Raw genomic sequence first — 27836 nt, 5'->3', positions numbered from 1 at the left:
CCCCCCCCTCTCTCTCTCACCATCTCTATTATTGAATATGACATCAACTTTTTAATATTTTTGAAGTTATTTCAAACAAGCACTTAAATAGCAATACTTCAAAGGAAATGTCTTATTAGTAATTCCTCTTACCATACTTACATCCTTCACTTGTCATAAAGTTTTATGACAGTTTGGTATATGGATTAAATGGATAATATTAAATAAATAAATAAAAGAAACTAGAATTTTGACTATAGTTAAATTCAATCATTTCAGTACTGTAAGTGAAACGTGCCCCTGTATGCATTTAGTACGTTGAAATTGAATTAGATAAATTTGGACAGTATTGAACTAGAGACATGAACGATGATAAGTGTAGTAAAAAGATAGTATTGATAATATTTTTTTTTTTATATTTAGGATGAACTTTTACAGGTAAAATATATAGCATTTCTCATGGCATGGATATGCACATCTTGAATGTGATAGTTTTTCCTGGCTATTTTCTTCATCATAGATTAATTAATTTATTTATTTTAAATATATCTCCCTGAAAATAGTGTTGCACGTCTTTCATGTGATATTTTGACAAAAAATTTGAACAATTTTCATTCGAGCTAAGGTATTATATTAGCCTAGTAAATTAAGTTCGAGTTGTGGTGCATAATTGAAGATGTATGAATCGACGAAAATAAATTTAATTTTTTGAATCAGCTATTTGAATTATTTAAAAGCTTTGACGGATAACTTGAACAACTTCAATCACAAGTGGAATGGAATGCAAAATATTCGAAGAAGATATATTGTTTCAAAGGACCATGATTGGGGTACATAATGGACACCATAATGTTGAAGTAGCATAATCCTTGTTTCAAATGTGGTGTCCATTATGTTGAAGTAGCATAATCCTTGTTTCAAATGCCACTCTCTATGTCAAGTACCGCCACCCACCAGTCGTTATAGTGCAATCAACCACTGCCCCAAGTTAAAATTGCTGGCTCCACAACTAACGGCATCTGATTGGAATTCTATTTGATCTTTAATTGATTAAAGCAGGATCTTGTCCCTACAATATTATCTAATTCGACATACCAATGTACCCAAAGACTTTCCAAATTTTGGATGTTCCCAAAATCATAACGTTTCTATTATTGTTTATTATTCTTTTAGAAGATATAATAAACTTATGATTACCACGAGACGATCATATTTTTAATCCGAATTCATATGGCAAACACGCATTGATATTTAAAATTATCACACATGTCACAAATATTATTCCTAACATTTATCGTCGGTGTGTTCCACGTACCATGAATTTTCTAACACTATGAATAAGCAATTGATTTTCTTAATGATGCGCAAACATTAAAACAACATAAATATATATATTGATGGAATCACAATGCAAGAATTAAAATAAAAACACAAAGTCTTGAATTAAAAACTAAGAATCAAACAGTTTTGTCATCCATTCAATACACAAGATATTTAACTTAGCATCTTAAAATATGAAATACATGAAAAATAAAAGAAAGTCATCACTCGAATAATTAAAATATAAAGAGAATCTAGAATCCTTCAATTTATGCCTTCAAATCCGGATCCAAGCAATGAAATCTTCGTTCTTCAATGTATTTCTCTCTATTTCTCCTCAAAGTCGGCTTGCAATCTCCTCCCCCTAGGTTTGGACGAGTCCTCCTATTTATATGGTCCCCAAAAGACCCCTTACCAAAATAAAATAAAGAAACCCTAATTATTCCAAGTTTTTCCTTAGGGTGCACGCCTTAGTGATTTGGGGTGTCTCAGGCACCCTATTTTGGCCTTGAGGTGCGAGCCTCGCCTGCAGGCAAGGTCGCACGCTTTGGGTTGTTTTTGGGGGGCCAAATTTACAACTTGGTCCCCGAAATTTCTCCAAGGTCTTTTTTCGTCTTTCTTCACTCTTTTCTTGTACAATTTGCCTATTCTTCATTCTAATAGAGTTCTTGTATCTAGAATTTTCATTTTTCAATTGTGCTCAACATTTGAATTGTTGCGTTTTAGTCCTCCAACTTGTATTTGATGCAAGTCAGCCTTTTTTCTCCCTTATTCTCCTTTTTCCCGCATCTTTCATCGATTGTTACCTGCAAATAATATATACTTAGGATTAAATCTTGTTTCATCCAATTTGTCGACAAATACTAAATTTTAACAGCCTAAATAAGTGTATAAAATACACTTATCAGAACTACAGTGCTAGAGAGAATATATTTGTTTAAGGGAGAGAGATATGGAAAGGTATCTGGAAGTTTTCTGTTGATGATACAAAAATAATATAAATTATGGGTTATTTTTGTACTGTCTGCTGCTTTGTAACATTGAAAAATACTTAAAAAAAAAATTCCAAGAAAATGATGTTTAGAAATTACACAACAGTGCCTTAAGAAAATTTGCATGTCGGACATCAAATAGAACAAATCCTCATTGATTTTAACACCACCAAGTGGCACTTCCTCATTAGAGCCGGCCACATTATTCACCCTGATATATTTACACCTTTGCTTCAATTTCTTCAATCCTTCCTTTAGTTCTTGATCATAATTTTAGTGATTTTCACGAAAAAAAGGGTAAATGTTCTTGAAAATTAAGTAGAGAGGTAGAAGGTTGAGAAAAAGAATCAGCAAAATAGATGGATAGACTTATAAGTTTGGAGCCATCTAATGTTGTGACAATCAGGATTGAAGCAGGGCAGAGGTGTTATGGTGAGTTGACTTTGCGAAACGTTATGTATACGATGCCAGTGGCGTTCCGGCTTCAAGCGGTGAACGAAACACGATATGCTATTCGACCTCAGTCAGGGATAATCTTGCCTCTTACGACACTTACTCTGGAGATAACTTATCAGCTGTCGCCAAATTCGAGCGTTCCTGATAGCTTTCCACACTGCGACGATTCGTTCATTTTGCAAAGCGTGGTGGCGCCCGGTGCAGCGGTTAAGGATATTTCATCGACTTATGATTCTGTTCCGAGTCTGTGGTTTACCAATAAGAAAAAGCAAGTGTATTCTGATAGTGGGATAAGGATCATGTTTGCTGGTTCCTTAATCCTGGCTCAACTTGTGACCAAAGGCTATATGGATGAAATTAGAGAGGTGCTTGAAAAGAGTGATCCTGGTTGGAAGGCTGCTGACTCTGTTGATGCAGAAGGTCAGTCACTTCTTCACTTGGCTATTGCTCAAAGTAGACCTGATTTGGTCCAATTACTTCTTGAGTTTGGGCCAGATATCGAGGGTCACAGCCGAGCAGGATCCAGCCCTCTCGAGGCTGCTGCAGCCTCCGGTGAGGGACTGATCGTAGAACTCTTGTTGGTGCACAAGGCCGTTCCGGAAAGATCAGAATCCTCCACTTGGGGGCCAATTCACCTTGCAGCAGGAAATGGACACATTGAGGTACTAAGGCACCTTTTACTCAAGGGTGCTAATGTAAATGCCCTTACAAAAGATGGAAACACGGCTTTACACCTCGCTGTCGAGGAGCGAAGAAGAGACTGCGCGAGGCTACTTTTGGCTAATGGTGCAAGCACTAATATCCAAAATGCTACTGATGGCGAGACACCATTGCATATTGCCTCCGGTGTAGGCGACGAACAACTGGTCAAGATTTTAATCCACAAGGGAGCCAATAAGGATATCAGAAGCAAACAAGGAAAGACAGCATATGATGTTGCAGCAGAGAATGGACACACTAGGCTTTTTGACGCGCTTTGTTTAGGGGACAGCTTATGCGTGGCTGCACGCAAGGGGGAAGTGAGAATGATCCATAGGCTTATTGAAAATGGCGCGTCCATTAATGGGCGTGATCAAAATGGTTGGACAGCACTCCATCGCGCCTCGTTTAAGGGCAGGATTGAGGCTGTCCGGGCTTTGATCGAGAAGGGGATCGATGTAGATGCTAAAGACGAAGATGGTTATACAGCCTTGCATTGTGCAGTGGAATCGGGACATGCTGAAGTTATCGAATTGCTTGTAAAGAAGGGTGCTGATATTGAAGCAAGAACAAACAAGGATTCTACTCCATTGCAAATTGCTGAATCATTGAGTTATTCTGGTATTATTCGAGTATTAGTCCATGGAGGTGCCGCAAAAGATGGTGTTTCACAAGTTTCTAAACAGAACTCAGTGTCATTTGGAAAGGGAATTGGTGCTAGAGAAATGGAGTTTGGGACAATCAAGAAGAAGACTAATCGCACAAGAATCCGTCGAAGTAGCTTCGATCGCTCTACCCCATTGGCCGTCATCTAGAAAAAAAAAATTGGTACCTCGAACGGGGGGAGCTGAAATATTTTTTCCTTGGATGAAATTCACAGAAAAATTAGCGTTGGGAGCTTGCAACGATTGATTGTAATCTTAAACCAGATAGAAACGTCAAATTCCCAGAAATCATGTGTAAGCATTGTTCCTCTTGGGCAATTTGTGCATTGATATGAAAGATGTAACTTTTGTAAGTTAAAGTTGATTTTCAGTTCATTGGTTTAGTTAAAAATCAGTTTTTCAGCAATTTTGATAAATGGGTTGGAAAAATTAATAAAAGTTATGAGTACTATGAAATGCGTAGTTGAAAATGAGTTTTAGTCCCCGTTTTGTAAAGATTAAAATCCAAATTTCTAAGTTAAAATTAAAAATTAATTTTAACCACATATTTCATAGAATCTACAATTTTTCAACCATACATATCTGATTTTAATTCTTACCAAATAGGGGCTTAAAAATTGGAGGACAAACGGGTACAATAAATCGTGAACAATGTATTTTCGTCTACGTTACGAAGTATACCACAAAAATTGTCTTTATAGTACTATGTGAAAAGGCGTATATTCCTTGGTTTTTTTTTTGGACGTGCAGATGAAAATGTCTCGGAGGACAAGCGTACCGATGCAAAGTTGACAATAAGCTACCCAAGTTTCAATTTAGCCTTATTAATGATCTTTTCTCGTTTGAGAAAAGACTAAAAATAGTTGTTCACATCTCACCATATAATTATTTCAAAATTGAATTTTATAACGATTTTAATCGTGTTTGAAGAAATTCACTAAATTGTAGCTAACTCAATAGAAGACCATAAAAATTTTGTCGTGTTTTAGTACAATTTATTTAACATACTAAATGGCCAAGCAACAACATCAAGGTCTTCAAATTGTAGTGATCTATAATTGCGATTAAATCCTTCTATTCATATTCCTTCAATCTATGTAAAAGACACGCTTAATCAACCGTTAAACTAACGTTTGTAGACATGAACATTCAAGTGGACTTATCATCGTATCCACCACATACAGTAATACAACTTATGAAATTCATAAGTTAAAAACACTTATTAAATAATAAATTTAATGGAAGGTTTTTCTTTTACACTTCACTCTAAATCAGTCGTCCTTTCATTTGAAAGCAATAGGGAGTTAGGAAATTGGATTGGAGAATTCTCTCAAAAAGACTCCAATGCTTAAATGTGTATATCATTATGAAATTAACTCGATTGTAATTGAATTAAGTGATCCAATTGTAATTAAATTGAAGTTCCATGATCTGATTGCTATGGATGGAAGTTCAGTGACCTAATTGCAATTATGGAGTGACCACTAGTACAATTAATCCTTGCCACATAGTCAGAAGCATAGATGTGCTTCTAGTGGTTGCCTCTTATCTTTTGCTGACAGAGAATTCAAATGTTTCTGGACAAAAGGTTGAACGAAGTTCTTAGGTTGAAATGAATCAGAAGTAGAAACGGCTCAAAAGAATGGTTTAAAGCCTCAAAAGAGCGCGAAAACGACAATATCAAATTATTAACGCAGTCTTGATCTACTTCTAGTCACCATTGGGGGAGTTTGGACTTTCTTTTAGTAAAGAGTTTGATGTCATTATCATGTTCGATTTAAACAATGTTAATGTCCACTACTGAATCTTTCACCAACGAGCGACAACAAGACTACTATATCTTTATTTTCTATTTCCAATATCAATAAATGCATTGGCGGATACACAGCCTGTCCCCAACCCAATTCACCTTTTAAAAAAAATAAAATAATAATAATTAAGTATTAGCCCTCTTAAAAATTTTCTTGAATCCGCCCATGAATAAATAACATTATATTTCCCTCACATTATACTAGTTCTTGTCAAGTGTTCAATTGGTCAAACTTCAACTTTAACTTTACACTTTATGAGATTCACAACTGTTATCAATTTTCAACAGCATATTACATCTGCTTTTACCGAAAGCTGCTAATAACTTTTATAAAAACCTTTGTTAAACAACTCTTAAATGAAGGGACAAATATCGTAAATGGTTAGATGTACATGTTTTGTCGGAAGTGTTTGACTTTCTCATGTACATTTTAAGGGATGCTCACTTCTTCAACTCCACAACCTTATTGGCTTCTAAATTTCAACTACGAGAGTATTATTTTACATATAAAGACAAATAACTCGTCCACTACTACTTTCATTCTATAATTGAGCTTTACCAACCCCTTTCCACCTATGAGAAAAAACCTTCATTACAACTTTGCTTAAATTTAAACACCATTCCCCCATCATATCTCAACTTTTTGGATTATAATATTCTCTTTTAAGGTATAATTATTGAATTTCCAAGTTTATATGATCATCTCTCAAGAGATATTGGAAGTAGGAGGCTGTGGCTTTCAATAATTGATTGTAAATCCACCCACCCACCCACGAACTCACGCAACCACCCACCATTCATTAATATGTTTTATTGATTACTTATAAAGCATGATCTTAGATGGTGAGATTCTAATAGTATTTTTGTGATAATTGAAGAGTGACATAGTTATTTGACCAAAATTCATATGTATTTGCAAAATTTAACTTGAAACTTGAGAAAGTGGTTGACTTTTAGTTCATAGTTTTTACATCTATGTTCGTTTTTTCTCTTTATCAAACGATAGGTATATGTTATGCCACGCAGCATGGTGTCAAGGGTTGGACTTAGCTATAGTTCAATCAGAGCCCAAATCCAGTAAACAAATGAGAAATTTTTATTTTTTTAACCTCTAGCTCATGTCTCAACAAATTCAACCCATAAGTTTAAGTAGTTCACAAAGCCTCAATCCTATTTCAACATGACTTTCTTAATTTCAACCTCATCAACGTAAATTTCTTGATCAATGAAAATGGCATGGACGTTTTTAAAAACATTACGAGTCGATCTTGGCACGAAGTTAACTCATTCTTTGTTTCATGTGGTTAACATTAGTGCCAATTTTTATAATCTCAACGTGCGAATTGCGTGTGTGTATAATATTATAATTGTTATTATTGTTATTTATTTATTTTTAACTTGTGTGGCTATTATTATGAATTATAATAAAGACAGGGAAAATATCAATTTTTGGGGTGGCCAGTATCATCTGCGCGTACGAAATTCGTCCTCTTTAAGAAAATATTTAAAATGGTCCCACTTACCTAATTTACATGTGGGAACTGCAGTCATTTGAAAGTAAAGAGGGTAGTTTTGGAAATCTAGTAGACCATAGTTGCAAAGAGGTGCGGTGGCTAACAATCGCCGCCAGTACCAGCCACACATTCTTGGCTTTTGCCACCATGAATTTTACTTTTCTGTCAGAATCACCCCCACGAACCAAACAAGAGACGCTTTCTAGAATTGTGTGCATGTAAATTACATTCCTACCTCAATTTTTATTTATTGCTTCACATTTTAATTACACTTAAAAATTTTTAATCTTTACTAATTATATCAGTTCAAATTCATGAGCCACTAAGGTAAGTATCTGATTGTAAACTTTAGAATCTCGTGAAATTAGTCGAAATGCGCATAAGTTGGACCGAACATTCCCGATTATGAAAAAAAATCTTTACTACTTATAACACTTAACTTTGTTCGTAACATTTTAATCAACATTCTGATAATTAGCACAATGTTATTGTTAATGATTTTTGTTTACAAAGTCCACTAAGAGTGTGTAAACAACTTTTTTTTTTGAAAAAAATTAAATATAACAAAAATGTAACTTGACAACGATTTTGTCCAAAAATTATATTAAAAGGAAGTAAAAAATGTATCCATCCTTCATAATTTTATAAATCAAAACAATAAATATAAAAATGCAACTAGCTATTTGCCATTAAATTGGATCATGAAACATAATTTTTGGAGGAAAATCATTACAGAAAATAATATATATACTAATTAATGAAAACGAAGATAAGAATACAATAATAATAAAAAAAGAAAAAAAGAAGAACAGATACCAAATTACGAAAATGGCCCCAATCAAATCATAAACTCTACACGTGGATTTCCCACATTTGATATACTAATTCCCGGGGTTGGTGGTACACCAACTTCTCCGTTCCCTACACACTCCTCAGGAAGCGCGTCACCGTCGTCCCTCCCTCTCACAATTTCACCGTAATCAGCAAAATGCCCAAAATTCAACTCTCAGACCTACCACGACACCGACCTTCCTTCTCTATAAAATGAGCACGTTCATCCTCTCTCCAAACTCGCGTCAGCCCATCTCTCTAACAGAACCTTCATTTGCGACCACCACCCACTTCCTAAAGGTACGGGTTCCCGTTCCCTCACGTTCTTCAGAGTCCACTCATTTCGATCCCATTGTTTTAGTTTATTCTTTTTTGAAGTTAGTCAATCTGTAGTTCTTGGAGTGCCCTTTTGGAATTTTTGTTTCATATTGCTTAGATCTACTTGTAAGAATTTCTACTTGAAAATATGACGTGATCTAGTGTTTTTCTGTTGTTCCAATCCATTACGATGCAGTAATATACAATTATGTACTGTGATAAACTTTAAAGGTTAGATCGCACATGCTATGGGAACTTGTAGATCTGTGTTTAGGAACTTCCATCTGAATATATCTCTCATGAAGTGGCTATTGGGTGTATTTAATTCTGTTCTATCTATCTGCATTGCTTCGCACTTCCTTGTAATCACGTGTTGTTGTTCACTACTGGGACCTGGAATTTCTTTAATGTTGCTGGATCTGATTGAATTAATATACTGCATATTTTAACGTTTGGTTAGTCCGGGCTATTTCATTGTAATCAAGTGTTATTGTCTTGAATTTTCAATCCATCACAATTTCATTTTTTCAGCACGTACATGTGATTTTACCTTAGCATGATTTAAATCTAGCGAACCCTGTTTTGTATAGCGTCAAAAAGACTGTACAAAGAAAGACATAACGTAATGACAGATATACATCGTTGTGATAAATGAAGTTTTTAGTTGGCGAGATCTTTATTTGATTACTGATTAAAATTTAAATTAAACGGATTTATGAATGTTATCTTGCTTTTTGTTTAGAGTTAAGGATCTAGCATATAACGTTTTTCATGGTCCTCTTGCCTGTGATTTTTTTGAAGATGTAAAATTGAATATGTCAACAATCAAGTTTTATTGTTTTATGGTTCTAATATTATTTGATTGATTGAATTTTGGTGAACTAGAAAGATGGCATCTCATATTGTTGGATATCCCCGCATGGGCCCCAAGAGAGAATTGAAGTTTGCTCTGGAATCTTTCTGGGATGGAAAGAGCAGTGCCGAGGAGTTGCAAAAGGTGGCAGCTGATCTCAGATCATCTATCTGGAAGCAGATGGCTGATGCTGGTATCAAGTATATTCCTAGCAACACATTCTCTTACTATGATCAGGTACTCGACACAACCGCAATGCTTGGTGCTGTCCCCACAAGGTACAACTGGAATGGTGGTGAGATTGGGTTCAACACTTACTTCTCCATGGCCAGAGGAAATGCCTCTGTTCCTGCTATGGAAATGACCAAGTGGTTTGACACCAACTAGTAAGTGAATGGTTAAACCTCTCAATTTTTTTCTTTTTCTTTATTATACCTGTGACATTGAAGTACTGACCAGTGTGGTTCATTTATAAATTCAGCCACTTCATTGTGCCCGAATTAGGACCTGATGTGAAATTCTCCTATGCTTCTCACAAGGCTGTGACTGAATACAAAGAAGCTAAGTCGGTATGTTGTTTATGCTACTTGACTAGCCATTGTTGTCTCGTCCGATCCTATATAGTCTTTAAACTTGGTGGTACTAAAATTTTACGATTAGATAAAAAAAATGAAAGGTGTACGAGTTTTTCAATTTGTAATAGTGTATCCATGAACCTTTGACCACATCTTTTGTTATGACAAAATGCCAACAGTGATATGGCTACCGTTTGGAATCTTCAATACCTTACATTCTATTAACATAATGTTGCATTGTGCCATGTATCTTTGTTATATAAATTAGTTAGATTTACAATCTAATTACTGGAACCTGATCAATTTGACACTTCTTGTATGCAGCTTGGTGTAGATACAGTTCCAGTACTTATTGGCCCAGTCACATACTTGCTACTCTCTAAACCTGCCAAGGGCGTGGAGAAAACATTCCCTCTTCTTTCTCTTCTTGACAAAATCCTTCCTATCTACAAGTAGGAAATGCTCAACTTTTCCAGTTTTATTACTGGTGTTATTCATTTTAATTTCCGAGGTTGATATTAAAATGTATGACATGCACATAGGGAAGTAATCGCTGAGTTGAAGGTAGCTGGTGCCTCTTGGATTCAGTTTGACGAGCCCACCCTAGTGATGGATCTTGATTCTCACCAACTGAAAGCATTCACTAAGGCCTATGTTGAACTTGAATCATCACTTTCTGGCCTTAATGTCCTGGTTGAAACCTACTTTGCTGATGTCCCTGCTGATGCTTTCAAAACCCTTACTGCCCTAAAGGGAGTCACTGCCTTTGGTTTTGACTTGATTCGTGGAACCAAGACTCTTGATTTAATAAAGGGTGGACTCCCTTCTGGGAAGTACCTGTTTGCCGGAGTGGTTGATGGAAGGAACATTTGGGCTAATGATCTAGATGCATCTCTCATTACCCTGAAATCTCTGGAAGGAATTGTGGGAAATGGTACGTAGCCCAAAGTTGCGTCACTATTTTAGAATTTCGCTTCTACAGAGGGTCAATTTTCCTCTGTTTTGTGATGCAGAAAAGCTTGTTGTCTCCACCTCCTGCTCGCTTCTCCACACTGCTGTTGATCTAGTTAACGAGACTAAGCTGGACACAGAAATCAAATCATGGCTTGCATTTGCTGCCCAAAAAGTTGTTGAAGTAAATGCTTTGGCAAAGGCACTGGCTGGTCAGAAGGATGAGGTACATATCACTTTTCAGTCTATATTAAATTTGCAGGAGGGAGGCATGTTAATGACTGCACTTGACTGTTGCTCTTTACCTTTCAGGCATTCTTCTCTGCTAATGCTGCTGCTCAGGCATCTCGCAAAAACTCTCCAAGGGTCACCAATGAAGCTGTTCAAAAGGCTGTAAGTGATTATTCTTTATGATTTCTACTTTAGAATTTTGCATTTGCTGCCGAAATGTCCTGTCTTACTGATCAATACTACTTGCGGTTACCCAGGCTGCAGCTTTGAGGGGTTCTGACCACCGTCGTGCTACCAATGTTAGTGCTAGACTTGATGCTCAACAAAAGAAGCTAAACCTTCCAATTCTCCCAACAACCACTATTGGTTCTTTCCCTCAGACCATAGAACTCAGAAGAGTTCGCCGTGAATACAAGGCCAAGAAGTGAGTGTTTTCTACCTGCATTTAACTGTGTAGTTGATTTGTTCTTTTATGTTATTGTTTAAAAAATATGATTCTATCTTTCAGGATCTCCGAGGAGGAGTATGTTAAGGCTATCAAAGAGGAAATCAGCAAAGTCGTCAAGCTTCAGGAAGAGCTTGACATTGATGTTCTGGTTCATGGAGAGCCAGAGGTAATTAAAATGGGGTGCTTGTCCACAAAACTAATAAACACAAATCTCCTACTGTTTATCAATTCTATAATGGTTACTTTATTTATCCTTAATAGCCAATCTTAACATCATATATAACCTAATATCTTTACCTTTTTTGGATTTCTACATTTTAGAGGAACGACATGGTTGAGTACTTTGGAGAGCAGTTGTCTGGTTTTGCCTTCACTGCTAATGGGTGGGTTCAATCTTATGGATCTCGCTGTGTGAAGCCACCGATCATCTATGGTGATGTGAGTCGTCCCAACCCAATGACTGTCTTCTGGTCCACTGCTGCCCAGACCATGACCAAGCGCCCAATGAAGGGAATGCTTACTGGCCCTGTTACCATTCTCAACTGGTCTTTTGTCCGAAATGACCAACCAAGGTATATAGGAACTACTCGATCCCTTTCTGTCCATCACCCGTAGTTCTTTTTGGGGAAAAATTAAATGGAACACCTTGGTCTGTCTTTCTCATGATTCAGAAGAAAATCAACTTGATACATTCTTGGTTTGCAGATTTGAAACATGCTATCAGATTGCTTTGGCCATAAAGGACGAGGTGGAGGATCTTGAGAAGGCAGGCATCACTGTTATTCAAATTGACGAGGCTGCATTGAGAGAGGGTTTGCCTCTTAGGAAAGCCGAGCATGCTTTCTACTTGGACTGGGCTGTTCACTCTTTCAGAATTACCAACGTCGGAGTACAGGACACCACCCAGGTGATTTCCTCACGTCCTTTAACTTCCATTACCTATGATTCAAACTTTCGGTGTCTTTAATTGGGCAGCCACGTTGGGCTATTAATGATATCATCTTTTGTAACCAACAGATCCACACCCACATGTGCTACTCAAATTTCAATGATATCATTCACTCTATCATTGACATGGATGCTGATGTCATCACCATCGAGAACTCTCGTTCTGATGAGAAGCTCCTTTCAGTCTTCCGTGAGGGAGTGAAGTATGGTGCTGGAATTGGACCTGGTGTATATGATATCCACTCCCCAAGAATTCCGTCAACCGAAGAAATTGCCGACAGAATTAATAAGATGCTTGCTGTGCTCGAAACCAATATCTTGTGGGTCAACCCCGACTGTGGTCTTAAGACTCGCAAGTACGCTGAAGTGAAGCCAGCACTCCAAAACATGGTTGCTGCTGCCAAGCTCCTCCGCACTGAGCTTGCAAGTGCCAAATGACTGGTTTATGGCTCATCAGCAGTCTGAAATCTTGCTCCATTTATTGTTTTTTTACATTTCAAGGAAATATTTCTAATGCTTCAATAACTGTGGTTCATGATAAAGTTAAGTAGGTGTAATCTATCCAATGGCTCTCTCTCTTTTCTTTTTTTCGCATTTTCTGGTGTTCCTTTTTTTTTTTTTTTTTTTTTTTTTTCGTTTTCAAAATATATTCGGTATGTCCAGTGACATGTCTATCAATTTGTTTGATAGGCTCCTAGCTCTGACTAATGTACCTCAATGAATGAAAATTGAAGAAATTCTTCAGATTGTGCTTGTTTAGTAAGGATTATTCCCTCAATGAATGAAAAAATTGAAGAAATTCTTCAGATTGATGGCCCCCAGGCACCCTCCCCATTGGGGGGGTGCGGGGATATGGACACCCTTATGACACTCTCAATGTACCCATTGCACAACCCGTTTAGTAATGTATATAAGCTATGTATCCAACGAGATGTGTGGATGATAAGCAGGTAAAAGTTGAGCAATGGTGGATAGAAAATGCAGTTTAATCTGCTTATAAACACTTGTAAACTTTGCCAAACATGTGTTGATCTGATTTTGGGCTGGCTATTCTGAAAACTTGGACATCACTGGATCTGGATCTTCATGGGCCACGATTTCTTTCGGTAATAGACCATAAATCAAGAGAATTTTGTTAATAAATATTAATGAAATCCTTTGAAATCTAGCATCTTGATATTCTATGAATTTACAAAAATTAATAAAATGATTTCAAATTATTTGGATGAATTTCAAGTTTAAAAACATACAATAAGCTCTTTTGAAAATTTCATCATTTTTAATAAAATTCTCGAGGATTTCAAATTCACAAAATTCTTTAAAATTTTATAATCTTTTAAAAAATTCTTTAAAATTTTAGTTGACACTCTTGTACTAATAAAAATCTTACTATTTTTGCTATCAACATATAATTGATAGAATTTGATTAGAAAACATATGGTTATTAAGTTGTCGTTTAGTAAAGATTTTTTAAAACTCATTTTTTTCCAACCTCATTTTTAATCTCGTATTTTTTTGAATAAAATAATTTTGCATATGGATCCATAACTTTTTAACTGCACAATCTTAAAAAAATTAATCTTTTACGAAATCTTTTCTCAGAAAATTTATCTCAAACAAGTAGTAAATTTTTTATCTTTAAGTATATCTCGAACTGACAACTATAAAGAGCGTAGTAAAATCTTTTATACACTCCAACGTAACATTACTCTCTATTTTGACTGTTTATTTTACATTTTTAATAAACATGTATGTTTTCTTATCTTTTATTTAGCCCATGGTTGTTAGAAATAATAATCTAATTTTTTATCAAAGTTAAAATTAATAATTTACTTTAATCATATATTTAATGAAATTTATAATTTTTTAACCACAAATTTCATAAAATTTATTAAAATCTGCTAAACGTTTTATTTCAATATTCATCAAATATGGACTTAATATTTTTTTTTATATACTAATGGTTTCAGTTCAAGTATTATTCCACCTCACCACGTGGAAAAAAGCTAAAATTCAGATGTTAGATTTAAAATTCAGAGGGTTAGATTCTTCAAAAGTGAAGCTTACTGTACTTGAATATGGCTATATTAAATACGTTTCCTAACCCAAAAGTCACCTAAATTCTTCAATTTTCTAGTGAAAATGTACAAATGCAAATTGCAAGAATTGTGCCAGAAGAGGGGCTGGAGTTTGCCGGAGTATACGACGGCGAGAGATGGCCCAGATCATATGCCTCGATTCAAAGGCGTCGTGAACGTTAATGGGCAAGCTTTCGAGACTCCGAATCAGTGCAAATCTTCTAAAGAGGCTCAAAATCTGGTGGCACGAATTGCTTGCGACCACTTCATTGCCCAACCCTCTCAGTCTGGCCAACAACAGTACCTGCAGCCCTCGTCCTCTAGCTCTGCCGCTCATCCGTGTGCTGGTGTTCAAGCTGTTGTTCCAAATCCGCCATGGGAGAAACCTTCAACAGCTGCTACAGTTCCTGTGATTGTGCCAAGCGCTGCACTTCCAGTTTCCGAAGCTCGTCCTGTAGCGGTAGCTCCATTTCTCCATATTTCAGTTCCTGAACTTCCGCCGGATTTTGTAATTCCGCCGCCCCCCATGCCACCTGCTAGTAAGTTTTGTCTATTTAGTTTAAAGTTATATAAGTTATGCATATGCATTGTTTGCGTGGGGATATATGAATCGGATTTCTTCAATTTTTTTCATTTTTCTGAGAAATGTAATTAGTAGTTTTTTCTTACTTTCTTTTCTTTTCTTCTTCTTTTGTGTGTGTGTGTGTTTGGGGGGGGGGGGTTCTGATTGATGATGCCCTGTTTGGTTTTATAGATTTGATAAAAGTAGATGAAATGAGTGGTTGAAAAGTAGTGGCTCCGTGAAATGTGTGGATAAAGTTAATCGTTGACATTGACTTGAGGCACCAAACAGGTGCAAAAAATGTTGTGTTGTATTTTGTGGGTTGATTGTTGTACGTTTCTGTTAGAATTTATTGAATGAAATTAAACTCCATAAAGCAGAAGAAAGAGGCACTCCATGATTGGAGGAAAAGAAACCTCCATGAAAGGAGGGATTGGAATTCCACAATCCAATGATTTATTAATGAATACAATGACTCCATTTATAGAGAAAAAAGATGAGTAATTAACTGACTAATTTGCTAATTAACAGGCTAATCACAAACTAATTAACATCCTAGACATGAACTGGAATATTCTAAATTTGATATAACATATTTCTAACACACCCCCTCAAGATGGACTATAGATATCAACAATAGTTCATCTTGAAGATTAAAGAGTACTGGAGGGAAAAACCATGATGAATAGCCTTGCAGAACAAATCTCTTGAATCCATACATATGAGCATCCATTAGATCAGCACGAAACATCACCAGACATTCCATTCCCATTCCATTTCGTGCCAGTGCACAATGTTTTCAGAGTTGAGGAGACTTGTTTTGCACGACAAACTTGGTAAGGTTCATATTGCAGAAAGGGATGATGTTCTCAATGGTAGCAAACTGACGGGTCTTCAGATTTCACCAGATCTGATGGAGAAACAAGATTTAGTGTAGGCTTTGACCATCCATAAAGATCTTTGAAAGTTCAGAGAACCAAAATCTCAAAGAGGAGAAATTTTATTGCAGAGAATCAAGGACGAATTTTGATGTTGCTGGCGCCATTTTTCGAAGATGGGAACTGAACTTTTACTAGAATAACACTTTTCAGAATTATGCTAAAATAGAAGAAATTAGAGATCTGCTTTCATTTGTGCAGAACACAGAAAGAGGGGATGAAAATCTCAGAAAAACACAGCAGCAAGAACAACTCTGCTCTAATACCATGAAGAAAACGAGATTGAAAGAAATTTCTAATTCTTCAATAGTAAAAACATTGATTACAGTAAGTATATATACACAGGACGAGTAATAGGAAAAGGAAACTAATCTTCTAAAATAGGAATAAAACTATTCTACCAAAAAACTAAAAGATTACAATCACTAATTGATTATAATTACTATATCTTGTCTTCTTTCCATACTCGGACCTTTTCTATACTCCCCCTCAAGTTGAACTGTAAATGTTGATCATGTTTAACTTGCTAATAAGGTCGTCAAATGTTGGCCTGGATAACCCTTTTGTAAATAAATCTGCGGTTTGTTCTTTTGTAGGAATGTATGTCATACAAATGATTCCATTGTCCACCTTTTCTTTGATAAAATGTCTGTCCACTTCCGCATGTTTTGTTCTATCGTGTTGTACTGGATTGAGAGAGATGTTAATAGCTGCTTTATTATCACAATAGAGTTTGATTGGAAACTCGACTCCGACTTTTAGTTCCTCCAAGAGTTTCTTTATCCAAAGTCCTTTACATATTCCTTGTGCAACGGCTCTAAATTCAGCTTCAGCACTGCTTCTGGCTACTACATTTTGTTTCTTACTTCTCCAAGTTGTCATATTTCCTCACACAAATGTGCAATAGCCAGTAGTTGATTTTCTGTCTTCTATGGATCTAGCCCAATCGGCATCTATGAATATTTTTACTCCTTTCTTTTGATGTTTTCCAAAAAACAGACCTTTTCCAGAAGTTCCTTTTAGATATCTGAGAATTTTATATACTGCTTTTAGGTGAGCATCTTTAGGAGAGTGCATATGCTGACTGACCATACTGACGGCGAAAGCAATGTCGAGTCTAGTGTGTGAGAGGTAGATCAATTTACCGACTAATCTTTGATACCTGTCTGTTTTCACGGGTTTTCGAGTGTCCTTTTTCACTTTTCCTGCCTCAATAGGTGTATCACTTGGTTTGCATCCTAACATACCGGTTTCGGTTAGCAGATCAAGAATATATTTTCATTGGGAAACACTGATACCTGTTTTTGATCTTGCAATTTCCATTCCTAGGAAATATCGCATTTGTCTGAGGTCTTTTACCTCAAATTCAGTTGCTAGGCACTGCTTTAATCTTTCTATTTCAGTTATGTTGTCTCCTGTCAAAATGATATCATCCACATAAACAATTAAGATAGTCTTTGCTCCATTTCCTGATTGATGGTAAAACATGGTGTGATCCGATTGTCCTTGCTGATATCCTTGAGTTCTCAGTACCTTTGCAAATCTATCAAACCATGCTTTAGGTGACTGTTTTAGTCCATATAAGGACTTCTTGAGTTTACACACTTGATTTTCCTTATTTAACCTGTTGAAATCTGGTGGTATTTTCATGAAAACTTCTTCTTCTAGTTCCCCATTGAGAAACACATTCTTAATGTCCAACTGTTGAAGTGGCCAGTCTAAATTCACTGCTAACGACAAGAGAACTCGGATTGTATTTAATTTTGCCACTGGTGCAAATATTTCTGTGTAGTCAATGCCATAGGTTTGAATATACCCTTTGGCAACTAAACGAGCTTTGTAACGTTCTATTGTCCCGTCTGCCTTGTACTTCACAGTGAAAACCCATTTGCAGCCGACAGGTTTCTTGCCTTTTGGTAGGTTTGCCACTTCCCACGTTTCTTTTTTCTTTAAAACTTTTATTTCCTCCATTACCACCTCTCTCCATTTGGGTGACTCAAGGGCTTCTTGAATATTTCTTGGAATTTCTGTTTTGTCAAGATTAGTCGTAAAGGCACGAAATTTTGTAGATAGAGCACTATAAGACATAAATTTTGAAATAGGATGTAAAGTACATGATCTGGTTGGTTTTCTGAGAGCAATAGGTAGATCATCACTTGGATTGTTGAAAGGATCTTTATCAGTTCCTATCACCGGTTCCGACTCTTTTGGTGCTTCAGTTGCGAGGGTTTCATTATACTTTGATTTAGGCCTTCGTGAGTAAACTAGTATCTCCTTGTCACTTTGCTTTTCTCCATCTCCCCTTGAATTCAAGTTTTCTTCTGTATATGACACACTAGGAGGATTAGTATGTGTGAGGTCAGAAGGGTTGAGATCAAAGTCTAAGAATTCATGATTGGAGAGCCGATCTTCGTTCAAGTTTCCCCCCTAAAGAGAAGGCTTTGAGAAGTAAGGTGTGGTTTCAAAAAAAGTGACATCGAGACTCACGAGAACCCGTTCACCCAAAGGATCATAACATTTGTAACCTTTTTGAGTGGGAGAGTACCTAATAAACGTGCATTTAATGGCACGTGGTTCAAGTTTATTGCGGTGTTGGGAGTGAATGTGTACAAATGCAGTACAACCAAACACTTTTAAGGGTAGGTTTGAATTAAGATGGGATGTTGGGAAGCGTTTTTGGAGTTTTTTTAAAGGTGAGTCAAAAGAGAGGGTCCGACTGGGCAATCAATTTATTAGATAAGTAGAAGTTAGAATTGCATCTCCCCAGAATGTTTTTGGCGTATTCATTGTAAATATTAAGGCACGAGCTACTTCTAGTATGTGCCTGTTTTTTCGTTCAGCAACCCCATTTTGCTGTGGGGTATGGACACATGAACTTTGGTGGACTATTCCATATTTTTTTAAATAGTCTTGCAAAGTAGCATTAAAATATCCTGTGCCATTGTCAGTGCGGATAATTTGAATTTGTGTTTGAAATTGCGTCAGGATCATGGAATGAAAGTTCATAAATATTGATCGAACATCGGCTTTTTCTTTCAGCAGATAAACCCAACATACTCGAGTGTGATTTTCGATAAATGTGACAAACCACTTTGTTTGGGTACGGTTAGGGGTGTGGGAAGGTCCCCATAGATCACTGTGAATCATAGCAAATGGTTTGGATAGTTTGTATATTGATTTTGGAAAAGATGTACGCTGATGTTTTGCAAACTCACAATTTTCACATTGAAACTCAATAGGTGTTTTATTCATGAAAATTGAAGGACAAACACGTTTTAAATATAGTAAGCTAGGATGACCTATTTTATTGTGCCATAACAAGATTTCTCTATCTTTAAAGGTAGATGTAGAATTACATTGTGAAAGTTGACCTCGTGAACTCACATCAGCTTCCTCAAAGTAGTATAATCCCTCGCATTCTTTAGCATTGCCAATCGTCTTTCCCGATGAAAGGTCTTGAAAGACACAATAAGATGGAAAGAAATTAGCAGAGCAATTGGAAATTTTTGTTACTTGACAGACAAATAATAAGTTACAAGATAAATTTGGGACATGGAGAACAGAATCCAATGTTAAGGACTCAGATGTTCGAATACTCCCTTTTCCTGCAACAGATGAAAGTGAGCCATCTGCAATTTTAACTCGGATGTTGCTAGGACAAGTTGAATATGAATTGAATAGATGATACGAATCCGTCATATGATCAGATGCTCCGGAGTCAATAATCCAAGCATTTTTATATTTCGAAGTATTTAAGGCTCTAGGAAAGATACCTTTGTGGGCTAGTGAGCTAGAGGGGTCTTTTGGAGAAGAAGACTGACCGGAGGTTTGAAAGCTTGCAAATAGTTGATAGAGTTGTTCCAATTGCTCGGAATTAAATGTATTGCTTGCAGTTGAATTGTTTTTCGTTTCAACCTGATGTCCCCGACTCCTCGAGTTTAGCTTAGGTCTCCAGTTGCTTCCCATTAATTTCCCAGCATGTATCTATTTTATGACCCGACTTACGACAGTGCTCGCACCAAGGACGACCCCATTGTTTTTGGGTTGACCCATTTATAATTCCTTTTGAAAAGCCCAAACCATCACTGCCATTAACAAGCCCATTAATATGTTCAATTTTTGGCCCAAATTTGGCCCGTTCTTTTTATAATGGAGCCTCTTCGCGGCGTACTTCTGCAAACACCTCTCGAGTGGAAGACAGTGGGCGGCGTCCCAAAATTCGGCCTCTAACTTCATCGAGTTCGCGATTCAGGCCGACAAGAAATTCATAGACCCTTTCGTTTTCTTGCTTCTTCTTGTACAAGGTGATGTCGTCGGGACACTTCCATTCTTCTTCACTGCAGAGGTCGAGGTCTTGCCAAAGAGATGTCATTTCCATGAAATATTCTGTGACATCTCGTGTCCCTTGTTTGGTCTGCCATGAGCGGGTTTTCAATTCAAAGATTTGGAAAGTGTTTTCGGCGTCTGAGTAGGTGTCTTTTACAGCATCCCATACATCTTTCGCTGTAGGAAGGAACATATAGGTTTTCCCTATAGGGGGCTTCATCGAGTTCACTAGCCAAGCAATGACAATGGAGTTTTCGGAGTGCCATCGTTGCCGCAGAGCTGTGTCGGCCGGTTTCTTTGTCTCGCCGGTAAGGTAGCCCAACTTTCCTTTTCCATCAATCACCAGTTTAATCGACTGGCCCATTCACGGTAGTTTTTCTCGTTTAATTTTTCAACAGTAAGTTGAAACGAGGAATTCTCGAATGCATTCTGACCAATTGAGGAATTTCCCTCTGTTTCTGCACCTGATATTGTTGAGGCAGAACCGTCGGCAGGGAATTTCGCCATAGTTTTCTAGATGAGAGCACCTTGCTCTGATACCATGTTAGAATTTATTGAATAAAATTAAACTCCATAAAGCAGAAGAAAGAGACACTCCATGATTGGAGGAGAAGAAACCTCCATGAAAGGAGGGATTGAAATTCCACAATCCAATGATTTATTAATGAATGCAATGACTCCATTTATAGAGAAAAAAGATGAGTAATTAACTGACTAATTTGCTAATTAACAGGCTAATCACTAACTAATTAACATCGTAGACATGAGTTGGAATATTCTAAATTTGCTGTAACATATTTCTAACAATTTCTATGCAGTGTGTGGGTCTGGTGTAGGTGGTTCGGGTATGTGCAAGTTTGTAAATCTGTACATGCATACTTGCATAAGAAGTATGTTTCACTACAATTTTGAGTAGGTATGGACTTGCTTTGGCATCTTAATTTGATGAGATATTTTAATTTGCTTGACTGGCCTACAATGGTGGAGCTTGGATCAAGTTCTTTTAGGACAGCATTAATTGTGGATGCTTACAAATACAATTATGTTTAGGTCTCATTTTGACTGCCCTCAAACTCTATCGAGTTTTCTCCAATGGATTTTCTATAACAACAAACCCAATTAAGGTGTTGGACGTGCCCAGCAATTGCCCTTAACTATTCCTATGGGGAATATAGTGAATGAGTACTTCGTTAATGATCCTATTGAAATCCTGTATTGACTTTAGATTGATGGTGTAGACCATTTTGATCCTGAGTAACTTGGGTTGTAGATGATCTTGGTGAAAACCTGGATTAGCCCTAGCATGAATTTGGAGATGTTTTTATCTTAAGTACTTGGTTTGCTGTTGGTTTGAACCTAGTTTGAAGTTGGAGTTCATATTGATTAGCTTGCATAATTGGTAATCACGGTGAAAACCCTGATCAACTATAGTGTGAAGTTTGGGGATCATTTTGATCATGACTACCCCAGGATATTGATGATCTTGTTGAAAACTTGGATAAGTCCTAGTGTTATGTTGGAGATCATTTTGATCCGAAGTATGTTGAACCGTCGATGATCCTGGTAAATATTGATATTGGCATTAGCTTTTCACCAAGTAGCCCGAATTGTTGACTCTTGGTGAAAATTGAATAGATCTTAGCGTGAAAGTTGGGTAGTTTTGATAATTGTTTTAAAAAGTGCCCAAGCTTTTACCCTTTGAGGCTCATCTCATCTAAGGCTTATGTCATGTGCTTGTAGCTTACGCCTCGAGTGCCATTTGGAAGGTTTGTACCTCGACTTACTTAGATACAGGCCTCGAGGTGTAGGCCTCTCGCTCATTTATCTTTTGTTTTGTCTTTTATTTTTGGCCACACTTTTGAGTTGGATTTTTTTATAGCCTAGAACATTTTAAAGGATTTTGTGGGCTGCTTTTAACCCAACCCAACCCTAAAAACTTTAAAAAAATTGCAAAAGTGAGCAGAAGGCAAGTGTGCCAACCTCCTACACCTAAGTTATAAACTCTCTCCCAAGTGATTATATGGAAGACTTATAGGATTTTTCTTCTAGTAGTCAGTAGTACAAGTTTGTTACCTGATTACTATTTGATCTATCTTATTTTTGTTCGCAAGTTAGACTTTTAATTTTGGTAAATTGTTTAATTGTGGATTTTCATGATGGTTTATAGTTTATCATGAGCATATTTTTGTAGTTATATATTTTTTGGAATTCTTTTATTGGTCTGAGTGGAGGTTTACGCCTCAAAACGCTTGGAGGTTGCTTATGCCACGGTCCTTGTTTGAGCATTTATAAACATTAGTCAGTAAGAACTTCTCTCCATGACCTCATGAGTATTTGTACTTCGTGCATGGATTTGTTTTCAAGGCATAATTTGCATATTTTTTAGGTGCATTATCTTAGCATGATAGAGGGAGATTATGGGGACTCGCGGCAGTGGATACCCTTGGCCTCCATTTCCTGTACCCCTGTTTGCAAGCTTATTAGTTTAAATTGGATGTGGGATCTTTAGTTTTGTCACTCGTTGAAGTTAGATCCTCGATTATTAATCAAAATTTCTATTCTACCTGGAGAAACATTTATCCCCTGTTTGATAACCATTAAAACAACTCTTTTTTCTCAAACTCATTTTCAACCATATATTCTCACAATAAAATATTTTGCACTTAAACCCAAAACTTTTTCCTACTTTTTAACAACACATTCTCTAAAAAAAAATACTATCCCAAAACTCAATTCCTTGTCAAACAGGGGCTTAGTGTTACTTCTAAAGATGAATTTAAAGTTCATCACTTGTCATCATCTAGGGCCTCTTTCTCCACAAATAAAAAGAAATAAAAAAGTGAAAAGGGTTTCCATAATTGTTTAATTCAAGTGCTGAGAAGTGGGCTTGTTTTTGATAATTCTTAAACTAAATTCTGAAGCAAATTGCTGAATAGCGTGCTCTGCCCGATTTTTATATTATTGGTGTGAGCTTAATTACACTCATTTTTTTATCACGACTCAAATAATTAGTTTTTGCTTTTGTTGTTATGTTTTTCTGGTAGCTATTCATTTATGTGCACCATTGTTTCAGTAGGATAAACAATAGATAAATGTATGTGACATTTCATGATTGGATTTGGAAATTTTATGAAATTCTTACATTGTTTGTGCAGGATTTCTTACAGCGAAAACGAAGTTGGATGTCCAACCTGCTAATAAAGAGATAATGCAGTCAAACTATGAAGATAATGCTCAGATTTCTACGACTAATTTGGATATCCAACCTGCCAACAAAGAGATAATGCAGATGAACTCTCAAGATAATGCACAGATTTCTATGGTTAATAGTAATACAAGTGTGATACTTTCCAATGATAAGATTTCTAAGGGTTAGAAAAAATAATTTTTTTCCTTACTTCATTTGGTTAACTCCTTATTTAAAATCTCATAACTGTCAAATTTCTGGATTTTCTTAACTAAGCCCCCGTTTGGCTCCCATTAAATCTCATTAAATTAAAATTTTCTCTTTCCTATTCTCAGTCACACAATTTTCAATAAAATAATATTATAGGTAAGTCGAAAACTTTTCATTTTTTTACAACTATCCATTTTTCAAAAAAAAAAAAAAAAAAAAAAAAAAAACTATTCCCCCTATTATAATCAAAATTAATGGGGGCCAAATGGGGGCTAAATGTTTTGTTTTGTGAGCAACATCTGAGTTCTTTTGGTGAAAAATTTATGGTTGACATTTCAATATATATACTGGGCCATTATCCTTGTTAGATGACATGGAATGACAACTTTATGACAAACTAATAAGGTTTGGTGGTCATGTTGGATAATGGAGATGATAGGTAAAGTTTAAGAAGCAAGAAACAAGATGTCCTGTATAAAGCTCTGGCATGAACAAATGCCAAATTTTGTTATAGATACATCATATATATCATACATTTGATGCGAAAATGAACCAAGAAATGAGAAGGTCCATAACTCATTCTTAATTAAAAAATCACTGTGCGAATTATTTAAATGATTAAAGCGACAATACCAAGTCATGCTTAAACAATAATGAACAAGCTGGTTATTGAATGGTTGCAGAATTGTTACAATTAGGTCTTAGAGTAAAAAATGTTGCATAAATGGAGGAAGTGTGTTATATGCCTATTTATAAGAACGAAGGAGATATTCTAGATTGTACAAATTCAGAGCTATTAAGCTCATGACTCATGAGCCATGCTATGAAATTATTAGTGTGATGATTGATTACAAATAAAGGTGTAATTGAAAGGTATTAAAGAATAAATTTGGCTTTAAATGGGAAAGATCTACAATGGAAGCCAGTTTCATGCTTAGGAGATTGATGGAGAAGTATAGCAGAATGAAACTGCATGTAATTTTTACGGATAGGAAAAATGTTTATGATAGTGTGTCAAGGGATGGTCCATGGTGGGTGTCACATGGAATGAATTTGTAATAGATGATCCATGTTCTTAAATCTATGCATGATAGAGCAGGTACAAGAGTGAGATATATGGTGGTAGTAGTAGAAAATTTCCTATCACTATAGATTCGTGTCAAAGTTCTGCTTTAAATCCTTATATATTCAATTTAGTCATGAGCAATGTTACATTTTAGTAAGAGGTTCTTTGATCTATGTTTGCCAATGGCATAGTTTAGTTGATGAGACTAGCAAAGGGCTAGGTCATAAGCTAGAACTTTGGAGCAATAATTTGGAATCAGGGGAAAACTAAAGTATAACCAAGATACAGGACATGCAATGTGATTGTAGTAATTCTCTTGGGCTATAATTTATGTTTCCAACTACTATAAGTCATAATCTTATAAATGACTATAATAGTCGTTTTCTCGATCATTATCGCCTGCTGTTCTTCTTTATGTTATAGCTGTGTTGCACATATATGCTGATCTTCTTTGTGTTACAGATGTGTTGCACATATATAAAAACCGATTGCAACAATATGCTCAGAAGAGAGGTCTTAGTCTGCCTGTGTATACTTGTGAATTCGAAGGCCCTCCTCACGCTTGCCGCTATAAGTCAAGTGTCACATTAGATGGAAAAATATATGAAGCACCAGCATTTTTTCCCACGATAAAAGACGCTGAACATGCAGCAGCCAAAGTTGCTTGTGAAGCATTGTCTGTTGTTGAAATTCAGGAGGCCAGTATTCAAACCAGTTAATTCTGTTGTTATGATTATTGCCTTCTTATTGCTGTATCACGTTTATGCATTTTAATTACCTCAGGATAAAGGTTTGTACAAAAATCTTCTACAAGCAATGGCCCAAAAAAGAGGTCTCAAGTATCCGATATATGAGACGTCCCCAGCAGGTCCTCCTCGCAAGCCTGTATTTGTGTCAGTTGTGGAGGTAGGAAGTGACACTTTCCAAGGAACTAAAGCCAAAACTAAAAAGCAGGCAGAGATGAATGCTGCTGAAGTGGCTTACATTGCTCTTACTAAGAGTAAGAAACTAATTTTTTATTGGGCTTGAGTTTGTTCTAGTCTCTCAAAACAACTGCTTCAATTATTCCGTTATCTTGTGTATAACAATATGAGTGGCTACCTTGCGTAAGTGACGTGATGAAAAAGGCTTCTAGCTGATTACCCTTTCAGTGCTTCACATGCTTTTTGATAGTTAAGCTTTATCTTGTTAAATTGAATGGAAATTGTTGCATCTACATTTTCTCACCATGGCAACATAGGCAATGGTTTCTAATCTAATTTGAATTCTATGATAGCAAAGATATATGTATGTATGTATGTATGTACACACTTTGGAGCTGTGACTCCTCAGTAAACTAAAAAAAAAATTAAAATCCATGTTAACGAATGTGAACTCAATGTACAGTTCAGTCATGTACATAACACACTGAAAAAAAAATTCTTTTGGGAGTTCTGTGTTCTTTAAGTAGACTTCCTAAAAGTTTATTGGATTTTCTTGTTTTTACAACAAGTGTCCTGAAATATATACTTTTACAATCTTCTTTTTTCTGCAATTTAAGAATTTTCCTTGGTTCCACTCAATTTTATACCCGTAATTTTTGTGTTGCACTGAATCTCATTTGTCTATTTGTTCTGGGATCACATTTCTCTGAAGTGGTTGTTTGTGCCTTTGGCCCTTAGCATACCTATAGTTTTACCCACCTTGTCAGTCATCTAGCTATTGCATGCTACCCATCTAGACATTGAGGAACGCAATATTTATCTTTGTATAAATTCAATGTGCAAAAACTTGATACATTTAGACCTGATGGGAGGGAAGACTAAACAATAAAGGTGATAAGTAAATAAGTTTTACTCGATATGATGCCTTAGCTAATGTGCTTTATAACTTGGTGTTTTGGGATATGTTGACATGGATAAAGATGTAAAGTTTTCGTATTCTTGGTTAGTTAAATGATTAGAAATTGATATAGAACTTCTCTGTTAATTAAAAGTATTTTCTGTTATAACTTCTCTTCTAATTTACCCAAAAAGTTCATGTTGAATATACTGTCCCCTATTAATCACATTCTTCGCCACCTTTTATGTTAACATGATGTCTTTTATGATTCTTAGCTAAAAAGTTGAAAATCAGGAGTGGAAAGAAAATATTATGCAGTGCTACAATCTTTTAAACAGAAACTTCCCTGAGTTGAAATCGTTGAATTAGAAAGGCATATTACAACAGTTACGACTTCCTGGTTAACTATTGCATATCTTCCAGATAACCTGTTTTGGGAGTGGAGTTGATTTGCACTATGAAGAAACATTTATTTATTTATTTGTTTGGGGGGTGGGGTGGCACTCTTCCCCTAATAATTTGCACCTGCATAGGCATTCATAGTGTTTGTAATGAAGGTTTGAATTGGTGAACTATCTTTGAAATTTGCTGCTCAGAAGTGTGTGCTTATGCGTCATTTGAGTGCGAAAACTTGGTAGAAGAGTGTGCATGACACATGAAAACACATGCTATGACAAGGAGTTTCTGCTGGTCATATTGTTGAAATTAATTTTGGGTTACTGGTATTGGATTTCTTTCTGATACTGATATTGGTTAGAGAATGTGCACAATACGTTAAGAAACTTATTTTGGTAAGTTGACTATGAGCTTATTGGTTATGAATGATAAATGTAGTCACTAATTATTGTTTCTCAGATCGAATTCGTTAAATTGTGCGCATACTTGTTATGAATCGTATTTATAGGTTTCATTTGTTACCATTCCTTATTTCACATTGAAGTTTCTTAAAGGCAAGTGATATTAATTTGTTTTGCAAATACATAAGTGATGTATGTGCCTACTACATAGATATATTCAGTGTTTGAACTGGACTTTGAACACATTGATTATGAATAATA

The 27836-nt window shown here is 36.1% G+C and overlaps 3 protein-coding genes across 4 annotated transcripts; all 3 read left to right on the top strand.

Annotated features, from left to right (window-relative positions):
- The first annotated feature begins 2556 nt into the window (after positions 1 to 2556).
- Positions 2557 to 4494, top strand: LOC111400080 (putative ankyrin repeat protein RF_0381). Its single transcript, XM_023027532.1, has one exon. The coding sequence runs from the start codon at positions 2651 to 2653 to the stop codon at positions 4259 to 4261; it is 1611 nt and encodes a 536-aa protein (XP_022883300.1). The 5' UTR covers positions 2557 to 2650; the 3' UTR covers positions 4262 to 4494.
- Positions 4495 to 8464: 3970 nt separating this feature from the next.
- LOC111399792 (5-methyltetrahydropteroyltriglutamate--homocysteine methyltransferase-like) lies at positions 8465 to 13184 on the top strand. 2 transcript variants are annotated; one of them, XM_023027277.1, is made up of 12 exons: positions 8465 to 8566; positions 9474 to 9823; positions 9919 to 10006; positions 10337 to 10464; positions 10555 to 10946; positions 11026 to 11189; positions 11276 to 11356; positions 11452 to 11618; positions 11703 to 11808; positions 11964 to 12214; positions 12348 to 12549; positions 12660 to 13184. In XM_023027277.1, the coding sequence occupies exons 1-12, from the start codon at positions 8480 to 8482 to the stop codon at positions 13026 to 13028; spliced, it is 2385 nt and encodes a 794-aa protein (XP_022883045.1). In that variant the 5' UTR covers positions 8465 to 8479; the 3' UTR covers positions 13029 to 13184. The 2 variants fall into 2 exon arrangements, with proteins under 2 accessions (XP_022883045.1, XP_022883046.1); XM_023027278.1 differs by having other exon boundaries at positions 8481 to 8566; positions 9470 to 9823.
- Positions 13185 to 14604: 1420 nt separating this feature from the next.
- On the top strand, positions 14605 to 26001 carry LOC111399791 (double-stranded RNA-binding protein 1-like). The gene is made up of 4 exons (XM_023027275.1): positions 14605 to 15207; positions 23650 to 23865; positions 25420 to 25655; positions 25741 to 26001. Exons 1-4 carry the CDS (start codon positions 14733 to 14735, stop codon positions 25984 to 25986), a joined length of 1173 nt encoding a protein of 390 aa, XP_022883043.1. The 5' UTR covers positions 14605 to 14732; the 3' UTR covers positions 25987 to 26001.
- The last annotated feature ends 1835 nt before the right edge of the window (positions 26002 to 27836 follow it).

This window comes from Olea europaea, chromosome 9 (genome assembly GCF_002742605.1).
Source record: "Olea europaea var. sylvestris chromosome 9, O_europaea_v1, whole genome shotgun sequence".
In the NCBI taxonomy this organism is placed as follows: Eukaryota; Viridiplantae; Streptophyta; class Magnoliopsida; order Lamiales; family Oleaceae; genus Olea; species Olea europaea.
This window is presented reverse-complemented; position numbering and strand designations above follow the sequence as displayed.

What these genes read in the sequence shown, in the direction of transcription:
- LOC111399792 (XM_023027277.1), top strand. Translation starts at nt 8,480, where the DNA reads ATGAGCACGTTCATCCTCTCTCCAAACTCGCGTCAGCCCATCTCTCTA. An exon ending in CCACCACCCACTTCCTAAAG is followed by an intron (nt 8,567 to 9,473) that starts GTACGGGTTCCC and finishes TGAACTAGAAAG; the next exon opens with ATGGCATCTCATATTGTTGG. An exon ending in CGTGAATACAAGGCCAAGAA is followed by an intron (nt 11,619 to 11,702) that starts GTGAGTGTTTTC and finishes TCTATCTTTCAG; the next exon opens with GATCTCCGAGGAGGAGTATG.
- LOC111399791 (XM_023027275.1), top strand. Translation starts at nt 14,733, where the DNA reads ATGTACAAATGCAAATTGCAAGAATTGTGCCAGAAGAGGGGCTGGAGT. An exon ending in GCCCCCCATGCCACCTGCTA is followed by an intron (nt 15,208 to 23,649) that starts GTAAGTTTTGTC and finishes TTGTTTGTGCAG; the next exon opens with GATTTCTTACAGCGAAAACG. An exon ending in CTGTTGTTGAAATTCAGGAG is followed by an intron (nt 25,656 to 25,740) that starts GCCAGTATTCAA and finishes TAATTACCTCAG; the next exon opens with GATAAAGGTTTGTACAAAAA.
- LOC111400080 (XM_023027532.1), top strand. Translation starts at nt 2,651, where the DNA reads ATGGATAGACTTATAAGTTTGGAGCCATCTAATGTTGTGACAATCAGG.